The sequence below is a fragment of the Oncorhynchus mykiss genome, chromosome 8, assembly GCF_057628025.1.
Source record: "Oncorhynchus mykiss isolate SJ-2025 chromosome 8, ASM5762802v1, whole genome shotgun sequence".
Taxonomy (NCBI): Eukaryota; Metazoa; Chordata; class Actinopteri; order Salmoniformes; family Salmonidae; genus Oncorhynchus; species Oncorhynchus mykiss.
This window is the reverse complement of record NC_143029.1, coordinates 64,998,500-65,015,582: the sequence shown is the minus strand read 5'-3', so window position 1 is coordinate 65,015,582 and position 17,083 is coordinate 64,998,500. Positions and strand designations below refer to the sequence as shown.

Genomic DNA, 17,083 nt, shown 5'->3' with positions numbered 1-17,083 from the left:
CTCACATTATGTAAGCCTCAATTAGAGGAGCTTTGTTCCTTCCTCTCAGCAAGTTATACATTACAGAACATTTTCTCACAAGTGGCCGGTCCACTTACAACAAGAGGGGGAAATGGCTTTTCAATTCTTCTCTCTTTCAGGAAAGATATGCTATTTATTTACTGTGAAAATCAGCTAGAGTGCATTGTCTTCTTTTATTGAATGGCATTATAGTATTTTGTGAAACAAATGTCTCTCTTCTCCTGTCATAAATCATAAATCCTTATTTCATAGACAATGAAACGGTGGACTAGAATGTTAGACCTTGTAACGTGTGCACGGTTCCTGCGTCAGTATTGTTGCCAGGGCTCAGTAAGGAGAGATAAATTGCAGCAACCTGAAAGCATTCGGGACAAGCCAAAATCAACAGAATTGCTACCTGTCACAGTAACCTGCCAGAGGATTGTAAGGCTCATAAACACAACATAGTAGTCTACTGGTGCTACCGCATCAGATTCAATACGGTTTACACAGGAGCGGCCATATAACTAGAAGCAGATGCATGGCTAGGTGAATGTCAGGGAAAGTGTTTAGTCTTCATCATGGTCCCTGGACTCTAAGGCCATGTGGAGCTGTGCAGTACAGCTGGGCTGCAGTCAGTGATGTGGGCGGAGGAGTACTCTGGCATCTTTCAGAGTTAGTCTGAGGCACTGAAGTTACTAATCTCTCCTGCCACCTAATTGCAGTGTGGATGGACTCACGTACAGACTGACCCACATGGGACGAATTGCACCCTTCTGGCTCCTCGAGCACTCGACTTTCTGCTGTCATTGTCCGTTTAAATAAAGCTTGTGAATGGGAACAAACTACTAGCAGCTTTCTCCCCAGCCTGTAAGGATGGTGAGGAGGCCTACTGATGGATAAGCTGTTTTCCACATGGTAAACCGCAACCAGTGTTTTGTAGTCTCCCCACTCAGCTACCGTGGCAGTAGAACCTTGAGCTATCCAAAGCCGTCATACATCACGACATGGCCTCGCCAAACGTGGTCTCTTCCCATGGAAACATAACACCTACCAACGTGCTGATCTGTTTAAGCGTGAGCAACCAAACATGGGAAAGGATCAGAAAGCTGTGGCACGTGTGGCTGTCTGCATTTTTAACTCCTACACGGTACATAGGGCTTTCTCCGAGGCTACTGATACTATGTGTAACATTTCATTTTCTTGTGATTAACCCCTGTCAGCTTGTCAAGCAATGTACCCACATACAGTGGCAAAAAGACAGCAGCTAAACCTTATAAGTGCCTCCCGATGCCGGCACTCTCTCTTTGGACGCATCAATAATCCGTTTTCATGATGCGGATAGCGTGGTGACATAGAGCTGACCTTGGAGGAGTCGCAGAGGGATAGCCTAAATGATGATTGCTTTTACATGTCTTCTCACTTCCTCTCTCAGTCTGGCTGCTGATGCCACTGATGCTTGCCTTCCCTAACCCCCGTAGAGCTGCAAGCTCCATTCCCCTCACTCACCCTGCTCTGCTGGATGCTCCTCTCTGGATCCTCCCTGTCAGTCTGCTCACATCCGCCATATATCTTCTCTGTCCCCTGATACCTTAAGCCCCTTGACTTCCTCGTCATAGAGAGAGCGTGCCCCAGCAAGCATGGGCCCCATCTGGGTATTTGGTTGGCAAGGTGGGCACAGGCTAGCCCACATCAAGCCCACACCAGCCCAACACGGGCTAATCCACAGTAATTCCATATCAGCCCAACAGAGACTATCCCAGCGTGGGCTAGCCCACACCAAGCCCACACCAGCCGACACAGGTTAGCCCACACCAAGCCCAACACAGTCTATCCCAAACCAGTCCCAGCTAGAGGCGGGGGCTCATTCAAATATTTGGTTCCAGTTAAAGTGTTCTGTTGTGTAATGCCCACATGTTTTAAAATCTTGTTTATAGCCAATGATGAAGTCTCAAAAAATATTTAAATAACATACAGTATGAGTTAATAGTTTCTCTTGTAAAAATCTATGTATTAGAGATGGGCATTTCGAGTCTTTTCGGTGAGCTGGCGCATTTGGCTCTTCGTTCATGATGTTAAAAAATAGCAAATCTCCAATGTAATGCCCAAAACGTAGGCTGCCTTTATGTCAGATCATGAAATGCAAGTTCAAAATATTTTTTTATTTGGCCAAATTCTTAGATGGCCTGTAGTTATTATTGTTAATATTTTTTCATGCACTGAAAAAATGTGCATGGACCAGCATGACGTGCTGTTTATTGGTTCTGCAGTGAGGATTCACCTTTAGAGAATTATGTTGTAAATTAGCTGAAGGGAGGATGGCTCATAATAATGTCCGGAACAGAGCGAATGGAATGGCATAAAACACCTGGAAACCATGTGTTTGATGTATTTGATACCATTCCATAAATTCTGCTCCAGCCATTACCACGAGCCCGTCCTCCCCAATTAAGGTGCCACCAACCTCCTGTGGTAGTAGCAGTATGCAAATCAGGGAGCCAAATGAAGACCTGTGCTGGGAAAAGATTGGCTTATTTCAGGCAAAGTAAGGACTGCCTTCAACAGATATGAACTGCCCACACAAATGCCTTAGGGACCAATGTGAAGCTGATGAGCAAAGGCGCATTGGCAACCTATATTTTTTTTTTATTTTTTTATTTTATTTCACCTTTATTTAACCAGGTAGGCTAGTTGAGAACAAGTTCTCATTTGCAACTGCGACCTGGCCAAGATAAGGCATAGCAGTGTGAACAGACAACACAGAGTTACACATGGAGTAAACAATTAACAAGTCAATAACACAGTAGAAAAAAGGGGAGTCTATATATACATTGTGTGCAAAAGGCATGAGAAGGTAGGCAAATAATTACAATTATGCAGATTAACACTGGAGTGATAAATGATCAGATGGTTATGTACAGGTAGAGATATTGGTGTGCAAAAGAGCAGAAAAATAAAAATAAATAAATAAAAACAGTATGGGGATGAGGTAGGTGAAAATGGGTGGGCTATTTACCAATAGACTATGTACAGCTGCAGCGATCGGTTAGCTGCTCAGATAGCAGATGTTTGAAGTTGGTGAGGGAGATAAAAGTCTCCAACTTCAGCGATTTTTGCAATTCGTTCCAGTCACAGGCAGCAGAGAACTGGAACGAAAGGCGGCCAAATGAGGTGTTGGCTTTAGGGATGATCAGTGAGATACACCTGCTGGAGCGCGTGCTACGGATGGGTGTTGCCATCGTAACCAGTGAACTGAGATAAGGCGGAGCTTTACCTAGCATGGACTTGTAGATGACCTGGAGCCAGTGGGTCTGGCGACGAATATGTAGCGAGGGCCAGCCGACTAGAGCATACAAGTCGCAGTGGTGGGTGGTATAAGGTGCTTTAGTGACAAAACGGATGGCACTGTGATAAACTGCATCCAGTTTGCTGAGTAGAGTGTTGGAAGCAATTTTGTAGATGACGTCACCGAAGTCGAGGATCGGTAGGATAGTCAGTTTTACTAGGGTAAGTTTGGCGGCGTGAGTGAAGGAGGCTTTGTTGCGGAATAGAAAGCCGACTCTTGATTTGATTTTCGATTGGAGATGTTTGATATGGGTCTGGAAGGAGAGTTTAGAGTCTAGCCAGACACCTAGGTACTTATAGATGTCCACATATTCAAGGTCGGAACCATCCAGGGTGGTGATGCTGGTCAGGCGTGCGGGTGCAGGCAGCGAACGGTTGAAAAGCATGCATTTGGTTTTATATGGTCAATATTTATATTCGCATTGGGCCAACATTGTGCCATTGTAGATGTATATGCTGGGTCTGCGTTCCTCTTCCAGCCTGCTCCTAGGGTCTCTGTCTGCTCCTCACAGGAGTGAAGAGCCCAACAGAAAATCATTTGACCGACTTGGATAAAATAAATGTTTGAATGGTGTTTTATAAACCACATACCTGAGTGTCCTTATAGAAAATAGTGATTCTTCATACAATGTCTTCTCTGCCTACATCCTCATATATGTCAACAGATCTTGACGATCCTACTAACCTCTTGACCAAAGAAGTGACAGAGGATACCGCTACCGTGGAATGGCAGAAGGTACAAGCAGAGATCGACGGCTACGTGATCAGCTACAGCTCTGCGGAGGGCTCCAGTGGGGAGATATCTGTTGGGCCAGACAGCACCTCATACAGGCTGACTGGGCTGAGGCCTGGAGTTATCTACACAGTCTACATTGGGGCTGTCAAGGGCTCCCGGGTCAGCAGGAAGAGCTCCACAGAAGCTGAGACAGGTAAACTGTTAACCAAATGCCTGACTTGTTTTTGTTTCAGTTCTTGAAATAGTCTTAAGTGACGTCTGTCTTTATACTTTGATCCTGATGGCTTGTGGATGAATGGGAGAGAACTTCTCATCCTATGCTTTATGTAGGTCCTTTGTGCAAGAGGACATTTTTTAAATGTTGGGGTCTTGTGGATAGTTCTTAGGGCTGTATTTTCACTTTTAAAGGGATGCACTTTACAAAATGACAACATGGTACAACAAAAAAAACAGCCAGCCAGACTTTCACCCTCAGCACTTTTGTGAATATGTATCTTCTTTACATATTTTCCAAGAGGGAAACTCTTGCTCAGACCTGTGCTGGGCAAGCTATTTAAAGTAATTAGGTAGACACTTCTTTTGAAATGAGTTTATCATAGCCTATAGCTGTGGAGCATGTTTGTGGAAATGTTTTAGAGACATTTAAGGAGAGCTTAAGGGGGCTAGAAATGGTTCCTTCCTCATTTAATTCTGCTCATTTGAAAGAAACACCAAACATATGCTTCCCTTGTGTGTCAATGTGATAGGGTAAAAGGAGGAAGCAGTAACGGCTTGGTGGGGCTGTTTCAATAACCCCTCGGTTCACCTAACTATTTGTTTAACTTTCACTTACTGGCAATCCAGTCAGCAAAATACTATCAAATACTTGAGATCAACGTTATACATAAAGGAAAGAGAGAGAGAGAGAGAGAGAGAGAGAGAGAGAGGCAGATAGAGAGAGAGAGAGAGACGGAGAGAGAGAGAGAGAGAGAGAGAGAGAGAGAGACGGGGAGAGATAGAGAGAGAGAGAGAGAGAGAGAGAGAGAGAGAGAGAGAGAGAGAGAGAGAGAGAGAGAGAGAGAGAGACAGACAGAGAGAGAGAGAGAGAGAGGGAGAGAGAGAGAGAGAGAGAGAGAGAGAGAGGAGAGTGCCTTTTAACTGCTGTTTATGGCATTAAAACAGAAGGCTCAAGTACTATGCCAGCTGACACCCACCATCAGGAAATACAGGCTATAGATAAGCACTGTGTAGGAAATCTCCTCTTGGCTCTCACAGCGCAGAAATATCACACCCAGTGGTATATACTTTCCATGTCAGTGTATACATTTCCTCCCCCACAATCCCATTGATATCAAAAGTAAACAATATGCTACATTAGGTTGTAGGTGAGGTTTGGTCGTCTGGCCTCCAGGGACTGTTGGTGTGGGACATTGGAAGCCTATTGGATGCCTACAGCTGCATTGTCATGGACGCCTGCTTCAGTGAGAAAATGAAACAGACATAGTACACTAACCTGTCCCATAAGTCAAACAACGGGATTCCACATGGATACAACCATCTGAGAGGGGTGAAATTCAAGCAGGGCTCCCCATGTTTCCCATGTTTTGTCTGCTGACTGGATGGGGGTAGGTTGGGGAAGGCTAGGATTACTGGATCAGTAAACGTAAATGAACAGTGACACAGGACCAATGGAAGGTGGTACACAGAGCTTTCTGCTCTCAAACAAGTGGTAACAAACAGGGTGCTGGTAGGTACACTTTAAGATAGGGTTAGTCATTGAGGTTAAATTGAACACTGATAATTAATTGAAAAATGCCTTAAAAAATGTATTTAAAAAAATACATTGTTAAAGATCTTCATGTGATAACACTGCACTGGTAGAATTACATACATATGCTTTATCATAGTTCCTAACACATCTAGCTTTTAGTGCCTGCTACTTACATAGTATGTGCTGAAACTACTGAAATTAACTCACACTCATACCTCTCCAGAACTAGATGTTCCTACTAACCTGTTGACCAGAGAAGTGACAGAAGACACAGCGACAGTAACATGGGATAAAGTCCAGGCTGAAATCGACGGCTACCTGATCAGCTACAGCTCTGCTGAGGGCTCCAGTGGGGAGATCCCTGTTGGGGCAGACAGCACCTCATACAGGCTGACTGGGCTGAGGCCTGGAGTTATCTACACAGTCTACATCTGGGCTGTCAAGGGCTCCCGGGTCAGCAGGAAGAGCTCCACAGGAGCTGAGACAGGTAAACTGTTAACCAAATGCCTGACTTGTTTTTGTTTCAGTTCTCGAAATAGTCTTAAGTGACGTCTGTCTTTATACTTTGATCCTGATGGCTTGTGGATGAATGGGAGAGAACTTCTCATCCTATGCTTTATGTAGGTCCTTTGTGCAAGAGGACATTTTTTTAATGTTGGGGTCTTGTGGATAGTTCTTAGGGCTGTATTTTCACTTTTAAAGGGATGCACTTTACAAAATGACAACATGGTACAAAAAAAAAACCAGCCAGCCAGACTTTCACCCTCAGCACTTTTGTGAATATGTATCTTCTTTACATCTTTTCCAAGAGGGAAACTCTTGCTCAGACCTGTGCTGGGCAAGCTATTTAAAGTAATTAGGTAGACACTTCTTTTGAAATGAGTTTATCATAGCCTATAGCTGTGGAGCATGTTTGTGGAAATGTTTTAGAGACATTTAAGGAGAGCTTAAGGGAGCTAGAAATGGTTCCTTCCTTATTTAATTCTGCTCATTTGAAAGAAACACCAAACATATGCTTCCCTTGTGTGTCAATGTGATAGGGTAAAAGGAGGAAGCAGTAACGGCTTGGTGGGGCTTTTTCAATAACCCCTCGGTTCACCTAACTATGTGTTTAACTTTCACTTACTGGCAATCCAGTCAGCAAAATACTATCAAATACTTGAGATCAACGTTATACATAAAGGAAAGAGAGAGAGAGAGAGAGAGAGAGACAGAGAGAGAGAGGCAGATAGAGAGAGAGAGAGAGACGGAGAGAGAGAGAGAGAGAGAGAGAAAGAGAGAGAGAGAGAGAGAGACAGAGAGAGAGAGAGAGAGAGAGAGAGAGAGAGAGGGGGAGGAGAGTGCATTTTAACTGCTGTTTATGGCATTAAAACAGAAGGCTCAAGTACTATACCAGCTGACACCCACCATCAGGAAATACAGGCTATAGATAAGCACTGTGTAGGAAATCTCCTCTTGGCTCTCATAGCGCAGAAATATCACACCCAGTGGTATATACTTTCCGTATCAGTGTATACATTTCCTCCCCCACAATCCCATTGATACCAAAAGTAAACAATATACTACCTGCTACGTAGGTGAGGTTTGGTCGTCTGGCCTCCAGGGACTGCTGGTGTGCGACATTGGAAGCCTATTGGATGCCTACAGCTGCATTGTCATGGACGCCTGCTTCAGTGAGAAAATGAAACAGACATAGTACACTAACCTGTCCCATAAGTCAAACAACGGGATTCCACATGGATACAAACATCTGAGAGGGGTGAAATTCAAGCAGGGCTCCCCATGTTTCCCATGTTTTGTCTGCTGACTGGATGGGGGTAGGTTGGGGAAGGCTAGGATTACTGGATCAGTAAACGTAAATGAACAGTGACACAGGACCAATGGAAGGTGGTACACAGAGCTTTCTGCTCTCAAACAAGTGGTAACAAACAGGGTGCTGGTAGGTACACTTTAAGATAGGGTTAGTCATTGAGGTTAAATTGAACACTGATAATTAATTGAAAAATGCCTTAAAAAATGTATTTAAAAAAATACATTGTTAAAGATCTTCATGTGATAACACTGCACTGGTAGAATTACATACATATGCTTTATCATAGTTCCTAACACATCTAGCTTTTAGTGCCTGCTACTTACATAGTATGTGCTGAAACTACTGAAATTAACTCACACTCATACCTCTCCAGAACTAGATGTTCCTACTAACCTGTTGACCAGAGAAGTGACAGAAGACACAGCGACAGTAACATGGGATAAAGTCCAGGCTGAAATCGACGGCTACCTGATCAGCTACAGCTCTGCTGAGGGCTCCAGTGGGGAGATCCCTGTTGGGGCAGACAGCACCTCATACAGGCTGACTGGGCTGAGGCCTGGAGTCATCTACACAGTCTACATCTGGGCTGTCAAGGGCTCCCGGGTCAGCAGGAAGAACTTTGTTGACGCTGAGACAGGTCACTAACTCGTCTCGTGATTCAAAGTGTTGAAAAACCCTGTAGATATGGATGTTACTTAGAATAGGAAGTGTTTGTGTTAGATAATTCATCTGGGACTATACAAAGTAGTGTTACCAGTAAAAGTGGCAAAGAGATAATCAATCAAACTTGTCTCACATATCCTTAGTCATTCCACAACTGACCATCACAGAAAATTATATATTTTAATAATATGTATACTCACAAATACATTACACTTCAAAATTGAAGTTTGTCTGATGTTTTTATATCTTAATGTCAAGATTAGTCCACTTTCTGCACACCATTGACTGAGTACATCCAGCTATATTCCTCAACCTCCTAAAAAATGGAAACAAATTTGCATTGCAAAGCTTGAAATGATATAGTGATAACCTTTCCCAGGTCATTTAGAATTTTGCCATATAGCTGCAGCTACAAAACAGATGGCCTGTAACATGAACTTATCTCAACAGATGATCACTTTTGAGGCCTAAAAACATCCAACAAACATTGCTATTGGGTTGTAATTCCTCAATAATTCGATATTAGTTTGTTAATTATTCTATGCAAAATACTTGTGCTACTTTTTAACAAATCCTGACATGAAAATGATCTCGCTCTTGGGAAACACAACTTTTAATCTCCCAGATGAAAAAAAAATGTAATGCATGGTAGACTGTGTATAGTAATAATCCATTTACTAATGGTTCTCCAGATTTGGATGCTCCTACTAACCTGTTGTCCAGAGAAGTGACAGAGGACACAGCTGATGTGTCGTGGGACAGACCTTTAGCGGACATTGATGGCTACCTGATCAGCTACAGCTCTGCTGAGGGCTCCAGTGTGGAGATCCCTGTTGGGGCAGACAGCACCTCCTACAGGCTGACTGGGCTGAGGCCTGGAGTCATCTACACAGTCTACATCTGGGCTGTCAAGGGCTCCCGGGTCAGCAGGAAGAGCTCCACAGAAGCTGAGACAGGTTTTCTATCTGTATTTTCATGATAATCCCACAAATTCATTGTCCAATGAGTGAGATAGTCATTTCTGAACAAGAGGTTATGGTGTTTTTGTTTTTCACCTTTATTTAACCAGATAGGCTAGTTCTCATTTAGGATAGTTCTCATAGGCTAGTTCTCATTTACAACTGCGACCTGGCCAAGATAAAGCAAAGCAGTGCGACATACAGAGTTGTATAAACAAACATACAGTCAATAACATAATATAAAAAGTCTATATACAGTGTATGCAAATGAGGTAAGATAAGGGTGGTAAGGCAATAAATAGGCCGTAGTGGCAAAATAATAAAAATGTAGCAATTAAACACTGGGGTGATAGATGTGCAGAAGATTAATGTGCAAGTAGAAAAAAATAACAGTACGGGGATGAGGTAGTCTGATGGGCTATTTACAGATGGGCTATGTACAGGTGCAGTGATCTGTGAGCTGCTCTGACAGCTGGTGCTTAAAGTTAGTGAGGGAGATTTGAGTCTCCAGCTTCAGTGATTTTTGCAATTTGTTCCAGTCATTGGCAGCAGAGTAAGCAGTAAGGAAAGGCGGCCAAAGGAGGAATTGGCTTTGGGGGTGATCAGTGAAATATACCTGCTGGAGCGCGTGCTACGGTTGGGTGCTGCTATGGTGACCAGTGAGCTGAGATAAGGCGGAGCTTTACCTAGCAAATATTTATAGATGACCTGGAGCCAGTGGGTTTGGCGACAAATGAAGCGAGGGCCAGCCAATGAGAGCATACAGGTTGCAGTGGCACTTTGATAGACTGCATCCAATTGCTGAGTAGAGTGTTGGAGGCTATTTTGTAAATGACATCGTCGACGTTAAGGATCGAAAGCATAGTCAGTTTTACGAGGGTATGTTTGGCAGCATGAGTGAAGGATGCTTTGGTGTGAAATAGGAAGCCGATTCTGGATGAAATTTTATTGGAGATGCTTAATGTGAGTCTGGAAGGAGAGTTTACAGTCTAGCCAGACACCTAGGTATTTGTAGTTGTCCACATATTCTAAGTCAGAACCGTCCAGAGTAGTGATGCTGGAAGTGCAGGCAGGTGTGGGCAGCGATCGGTTGAAGAGCATGCATTTAGTTTTACTTGCCTTTAAGAGCAGTTGGAGGCCACGGAAGGAGAGTTGTATGGCATTGAGGCTCGTCTGGAGGTTAGTTAACAGTGTCCAAAGAAGGGCCAGAAGTATACAGAATGGTGTCATCTGCGTAGAGGTGGATCAGAGACTCACCAGCAGCAAGAGCGACATCATTGATGTATACAGAGAAAAGAGTCGGCCCGAGAATTGAACCCTGTGGCACTCCCATAGAGACTGCCAGAGTTCTGGACAACAGACCCTCCGATTTGACACAATGAACTCGGTCTGAGATGGAGTTGGTGAACCAGGCAAGGCAGTCATTTGAGAAACCAAGGCTGTTGAGTCTGCCAATAAGAATGTGGTGAGTCAAAAGCCTTGGCCAGGTCGATGAATACAGCTGCACAGTATTGTCTCTTATCGATGGCGGATATGATATCGTTTAGGATCTTGAGCGTGGCTGAGGTGCACCCATACCAGCTCGGAAACCAGAATGCATAGCGGAGAAGGTACGGTGGGATTCGAAATGGTCAATGATCTGTTTGTTATCTTGGCTTTCGAAGACCTTAGAAAGGCAGGGTAAGATAGATATAGGTCTGTAGCAGTTTGGGTCTAGTGTGTCGCCCCCTTTGACGAGGGGGATATCCGCTGTAGCTTTCCAATCTTTGGGGATCTCCGACGGTACGAAAGAGAGATTGAACACGCTAGTAATAGGGGTTGCAATAATTTTGAGGGATAATTTTAGAAAGAGAGGGTCCAGATTGTCTATCCCGGCTTATTTGTAGGGGTCCAGATTTTGCAGCTCTTTCAGAACATCAGCTATCTGGATTTGCGTGAAGGAGAAATGGGGTAGGCTTGGGCGAGTGGCTGTAGGGGGTGCAGGGCTGTTGACCGGGTTAGGGTTAGCCAGGTGGAAAGCATGGCCTAGCATAGAAAAATGCTTATTGAAATTCTCAATTATCCTGGCTTTATTGGTGGTGACAGTGTTTCCTAGTCTCAGTGCAGTGGGCAGCTGGGAGGAGATGGTCTTATTCTCCATGGACTTCACAGTGTCCCAGACCTTTTTAGAGTTTGTGCTACAGGATGCAAATCTCTGTTTGAAAAAGCTAGCCTTTGCTTTCCTAACTGCCTGTGTATATTCTTTCCTAACTTCCCTGAAAAGTTGCATATCGCAGGGGCTATTCGATGCTAAGGGCAGTCAGGTCAGGGGTGATCCAAGGGCTATATCTGTTCCTGGTTCTAAATTTTATGTGGCATGCTTATTTAAGATGGTGAGGAAAGCACTTTTAAAGAATAACCAGGCATCCTCTACTGACGGAATGAGGTCAATATCCTTCCAGGATACCCGTGCCAGGTTAATTAGAAATACCTGCTCGCTGAAGTGTTTTAGGGAGCTTTGACAGTGATGAGGGGTGGTCGTTTGACCGCAGACCCATTACGGACGCAGCCAATGAGGCAGTGATTGCTGAGATCCTGGTTGAAGACAGCAGAGGTGTATATGGAGGGCAGGTTGGTTAGGATTATATCTATGAGGGTGCCCGTGTTTACAGATTTGGGGTTGTACCTGGTAGGTTCATTGATCATTTGTGTGAGACTGAGGGCATCAATCTTAGATTGTAGGATGGCCGGGGTGTTAAGCAGCACAAGCTCTGAAGATAGATGGGGAGCAATCAGTTCACATATGGTGTCCAGGGAACAGCTGGGGGCGGAAGGTGGTCTATAGCAAGCGGCAACGGTGAGAGACTTGTTTCTGGAAAGGTGGATTTTTAAAAGTAGAAGCTGAAATTGTTTGGGCACAGACCTGGATAGTAAGACAGAACTCTGCAGGCTATCTCTGCAGTAGATTGCAGTTCTATCTTGTCTGGAAATGTTAGGGATGGACATTTCAGGGTTTTTGATGGCCTTCCTACGCCAGGATTCCGACAAGGCTAGGACATCCTGTGTGGAGGCATAATCATCTTTGAGGAGCTGTCAGGTTCCTTCGCTCTTAGTGGAATTCTGGTCAACCCAAACCAACAGTTCAAGGATCTGCTCAATATGAGATACAAACAGTGACATTTATTGGAGAATAGAGATGGAGGAATGTAAGGCATGATAAATAGTACTTCATCAGCTGTCATATTCTTATTTTGCCATCCAATTACTGCGTCTGGACATTTTCATTCATGCATTCTATTTGACTAAATGGCTTCTGTTTTGGGATGTTCTCTCCATAGAAATTGACGCACCAAAAAACCTGAAAGCATCGGATGTTAAACTGAATGTAGCTACCCTGACCTGGACTGCTCCCTTAGCCAGAATCGATGGCTACATCCTCACATTGAGAGCTGAGGATGGCAGTTTGAAGGTACTAATTCTCAGTAACACACACTCTAGTTGTGGGCATGGAAATATGCAATGTCATGATATATGTATGTAGCTATAGAAACCTATTATATTAGCCAGTTGTGTTTTTTTTCGTAGCTTTCGGTATTGGAGATCACAATTTCATTTCATCCTATATGAAAGGGAAAGGAAAGAGAAAGGGGGATACCTAATCAGTTGAAAGCCTTAAACTGAAATGTGTCTTCCGCATTTAACCAAACCCCTCTGAAGAGGTGCGGGGAGCTGCCTTAATCGACAAAGTTACTGTTGGCGTGCATCGTGTACAAAAAACAAGTATTCTCAGTGTTATACCCCTGACCTCTAGTGGCGAAACATTTGTAAAAACCAACGTCAGTGGTCTTTAGTTCTGTGTCAGTGACTCTTCCTTGTCTCAGTGAATGATTGTAATTCCACTGTGTTCTGAATAGGCTGTGGAGAAGAAGCTGAGGGCAGGAGAGAGCAGCTTTGCCTTATCGGGCCTGGAGAAAGGAAAGAACTACATTGTTACCCTCCTTGCTTACAGAGGACCAAAGAGGAGCAGAGTGATAGAGATCACATTCAAAACAGGTACACTGTGCCCTCTATGAACATCATCCACACACCAGACTAGTCTGACTCAGTGTGGTGAGACGTTAGCATTTCACTACACTCTTGTGCTATAATTTCAATTTGATTAGTAATGTTTCATTTCTTTCTCATCTTACAATTAATTGGTCACTTGTGAAATATAACTGAAAGCCAACTTTCAGGGCAATTAGCTTGCTGCTATATCAGAATAAATTACTTGACACATCGTTACATATTTTTTTTCCCCTGAACCCCATAACGGTTATAGTTTACTGGCATCATTGCACTTGTATCCTTCACAGTGGGTTTGTTGTACCCATTCCCCATGGACTGTACTCAGATTAAGAAGAATGGTAACGTGGCAAGTGGAATCTACACCATTTACGTCAACAGTGATCGCACCAAGCCCATGGAGGTGTACTGTGACATGGACACTGATGGCGGTGGATGGGTGGTACGCTCAAGCTAAAGTACATTTTGATTGATGGTATTGATGACTGAAAGAAAAAAAACGGTCTGGATAGATGGACCATCGATTTAAGTGGTCAATCAAACTATCAATCAAATTTGTGTGTGAGCAGAGACTGAGATCTACAGTACATCACTCCCCAGGTGTTCCAGAGACGCAACAATGGACAGATGGACTTCATGAAGCGCTGGAGACAGTACATGGCTGGTTTTGGGAACATGACTGATGAATTTTGGCTTGGTTAGTACTGTATAAACATAATTTTCATCTCCTGTATCTCAATAGGACTGTTATGTTCCTAGGAGTTCCTCTCATGGAATTGATATTGACGATAATGATGATGTAAATGTAATAAGTCCTCAAAGTTCTCTTACTCTAACCCACAGGTCTGGACAATATCTATGAGCTGACCAATACTCCCACGCAGTACGAGCTGCGAGTGGACCTTGGTGTGGGTTCAGAGAAGGCCTATGCTGTCTATGACAACTTCAAGATAGCCCCGGCTAAGCAGAAGTTCAATCTGACCATCGGTGAATACAGTGGAACAGCAGGTGGACCATCTCTTTGTATCTTTCTAACAATTTGTTGAGGAATACAAGCATAAATATTCCACACATTAAACAAACTCAGGGCTCCAACCCACACACATAACCAATTACCACACAGCTGTGACTGTCATGAATAGAATTTTCACAATGGATGCTGTGAATCAGGTATATGATTGTTTTCCAGGCGATGCCATGAGCTACCATCAAGGTCGCCCCTTCTCCACGGTTGACAATGACAATGACATTGCTCTTGGTAACTGTGCCCTGACACATCGTGGTGCATGGTGGTACAAAAACTGTCACCTTGCCAACCTCAACGGCAAATTCGGAGACAACAGACACAGCATGGTAAGACTTGTGCGGCATAGTTTTTTGGGGGTGTAGTGCAAGATCGTACAAGCAGATGGCGCTGATAGCATAATACAGAATCCATGGTAGTTGCACGTGAGCGTCCGGTAGGGGTTTTCTATTCTTAGTGTGAAATGGCTGTCCTAGATTTATCAGCTTCCATAAAGGTACACTTTTCTCAAAAAGCCTTATAAATAGGTGTTTATAGCTAACTTTCATTCTCAGGGAGCCTAACAAGAACTGTTTTGTGTCTGCATGAAGAACGTTGAGAGGAAATGGGAGGGAATTGTTTTGTCATATCAAGTTATACCATGCCTCTCTTAATGAGATGCAAAATACGTTTGTGTCAGTATTGATGAAGACATCACCGGCACAGATAGAACTTGATAGAAGTTTCATTCTGGATCATTCTATATTTGACCTTATTTTGATAGATATGAGACAGTATGAAATCCTCTTCAGTGTGAAGCAGTTACTAGTATCATGAAACATCTGGCTGACTGTGGCTAATGTGTTGTCCTGTCTCTCTTTCTAACCTCTACCAGGGTGTGAACTGGGAGCCATGGAAGGGTCACCTGATGTCTCTTGATTTCACTGAGATGAAGATTCGGCCTGTGGGCACTGCCAGGAAGAGGAGGTCGCTTAGAAGCAGTACAGCTCCCAGAAAATAGTCCCTCTGATGAACTAAAGCAGACAATGGGAACCTCATTACAAACCAGGCAAAGTAGCTAGAACCTCAAACCAGGAACATCAATCTATCTCAAGACTATTGTAACTTACTTTATGTTAACATATCATATGGCTGCAGCCATAAACGTCTTTATTTTTCATAGGATATTTGTATTATTGGTTTATTTCATATATATTATGAACAAGTGAACTGCAACTTTCACTGTATAGTGTTATCACATGGGCAAAGTAAAAGGATTTCGTATCTTGGCTCTGTCCTAAAGCGGCATTCCTCGCAGACGTAGATTCTTAGCAAATGACCTCTGTCCTATTGTACTGTATATGATTACATTTTATAGGCTGGCTCCATGGCATAAAACAGTCACCATATTCATAACACTGTCTGCTCCTATTATGCATAATCAGTTAGATCACCAAATGATACCGTGTTTTTAGAATAGTTATACTGCTCTTGTTCACATTCATAACATAGCATAGACCCTGACTCTCTGTTCTAAGTTCTGGTCTCTGGCCTACCCAGCCTACAGAGTTAGCTACATTTCACATTTCAGATGTTATGCATAAGAAATAGAATGTATGACATGCTCCTTTGTAAGATTGTATTTTCAAGTGTGTTTTGTAATTGTGTCGTTCCACGAAGAGTGCCTTTTGCGTCCCTTTGATATTTTAAGTAGAAATTAAAAGCCTGCTATATTAAATGAAGTGCCCTTTAATATAGACCACATGGAGAATTCAATCAATCGGATTCCTAAAATGAATATAGGCTTGCTAAAATGCCAAAATTCAGCATTTTGACATGTCCCTCCATCCACCTTGTGTCACTTCTAGGAAGATTTTAACCCACTTAATCCCAAAAGGTCTCCAAGTTTCACCATCATTGTAAAGCCCTACTTAAAGTGTTGCTATGACAGTCATTTCTGAAGACTATTATGTATTTCATGTGATTAGTGATTCATTTACATCTGTCCCTCGTTTTAAGGTCAACACTGTTATGTGAACTGAACACGGTTTTTGCAGAAGAAACATTGAATATCTAAGAGTCAAATCATAGAGTAAAATATTTTATTGGCCATTTTCTGGTGTTTTGTGGTGTCAAGCATAACATGTCAACCTTTTTACCCATAGATTGACAGGCTATAAATGTTTCAACAAGTTCATTTTTTGGTGAAGCTTGCATTCAATTGCCACTGCCTGTTGCACACAACATACTTCCATTCCTCCTGTCACAAGGGGATTTATGGCTGACTTCAGAAGAAATTGTCAGCCCTGTTATGGCCATCCCTGTTACTTTATTTCACACTTAATAGGCATTTACTATAGTCATTTGAGATGGGAAAACCTGATATTCATGAAGTTGAATGCTAAATAACAAAATGTTCAAGTTAGGTGAAATCAAACTTTTTTTCTTTCTTTCTTTTTTTTCCTTATACATTTCTCAAAAGGCAGCAAATTGGTGGAATGACCCAGTTGCTGTGTTATATTGAAGTCCTTTATAGCACTATGTAACGGCTCTCGTCGAAAGGAGTGGACCAAAGCGCAGGGTGGAAAGTGTTCATGATTTTATTATCCAAAAAACACTCAAACAAAATAACAAAACGAAAGCGCCCAGTTCTGTCAGGTAACAGACACTAAAGAGAAAACAAGACCCCACAAAATCCAAAAGGAAAATGACAACTTACATATGATCCCCAATCAGAGACAACGATAAACAGCTGCCTCTGATTGGGAAC

At 43.1% G+C, this 17,083-nt stretch overlaps 1 protein-coding gene across 1 annotated transcript in view; it reads left to right on the top strand.

The window, feature by feature from the left end:
• Positions 1-16,510, top strand: part of LOC110530312 (tenascin-N) — a 31,119-nt gene extending 14,609 nt beyond the window's left edge. The window contains exons 7-17 of the mRNA XM_036985951.2: positions 4,011-4,274; positions 6,055-6,318; positions 8,018-8,281; positions 9,000-9,263; positions 12,584-12,714; positions 13,160-13,298; positions 13,601-13,752; positions 13,911-14,007; positions 14,154-14,318; positions 14,500-14,663; positions 15,209-16,510. Of these exons, the coding sequence (XP_036841846.2) occupies positions 4,011-4,274; positions 6,055-6,318; positions 8,018-8,281; positions 9,000-9,263; positions 12,584-12,714; positions 13,160-13,298; positions 13,601-13,752; positions 13,911-14,007; positions 14,154-14,318; positions 14,500-14,663; positions 15,209-15,334 (2,030 nt within the window). The 3' untranslated portion in view covers positions 15,335-16,510. The remainder of the gene's footprint in view (positions 1-4,010; positions 4,275-6,054; positions 6,319-8,017; positions 8,282-8,999; positions 9,264-12,583; positions 12,715-13,159; positions 13,299-13,600; positions 13,753-13,910; positions 14,008-14,153; positions 14,319-14,499; positions 14,664-15,208) is intronic.
• The last annotated feature ends 573 nt before the right edge of the window (positions 16,511-17,083 follow it).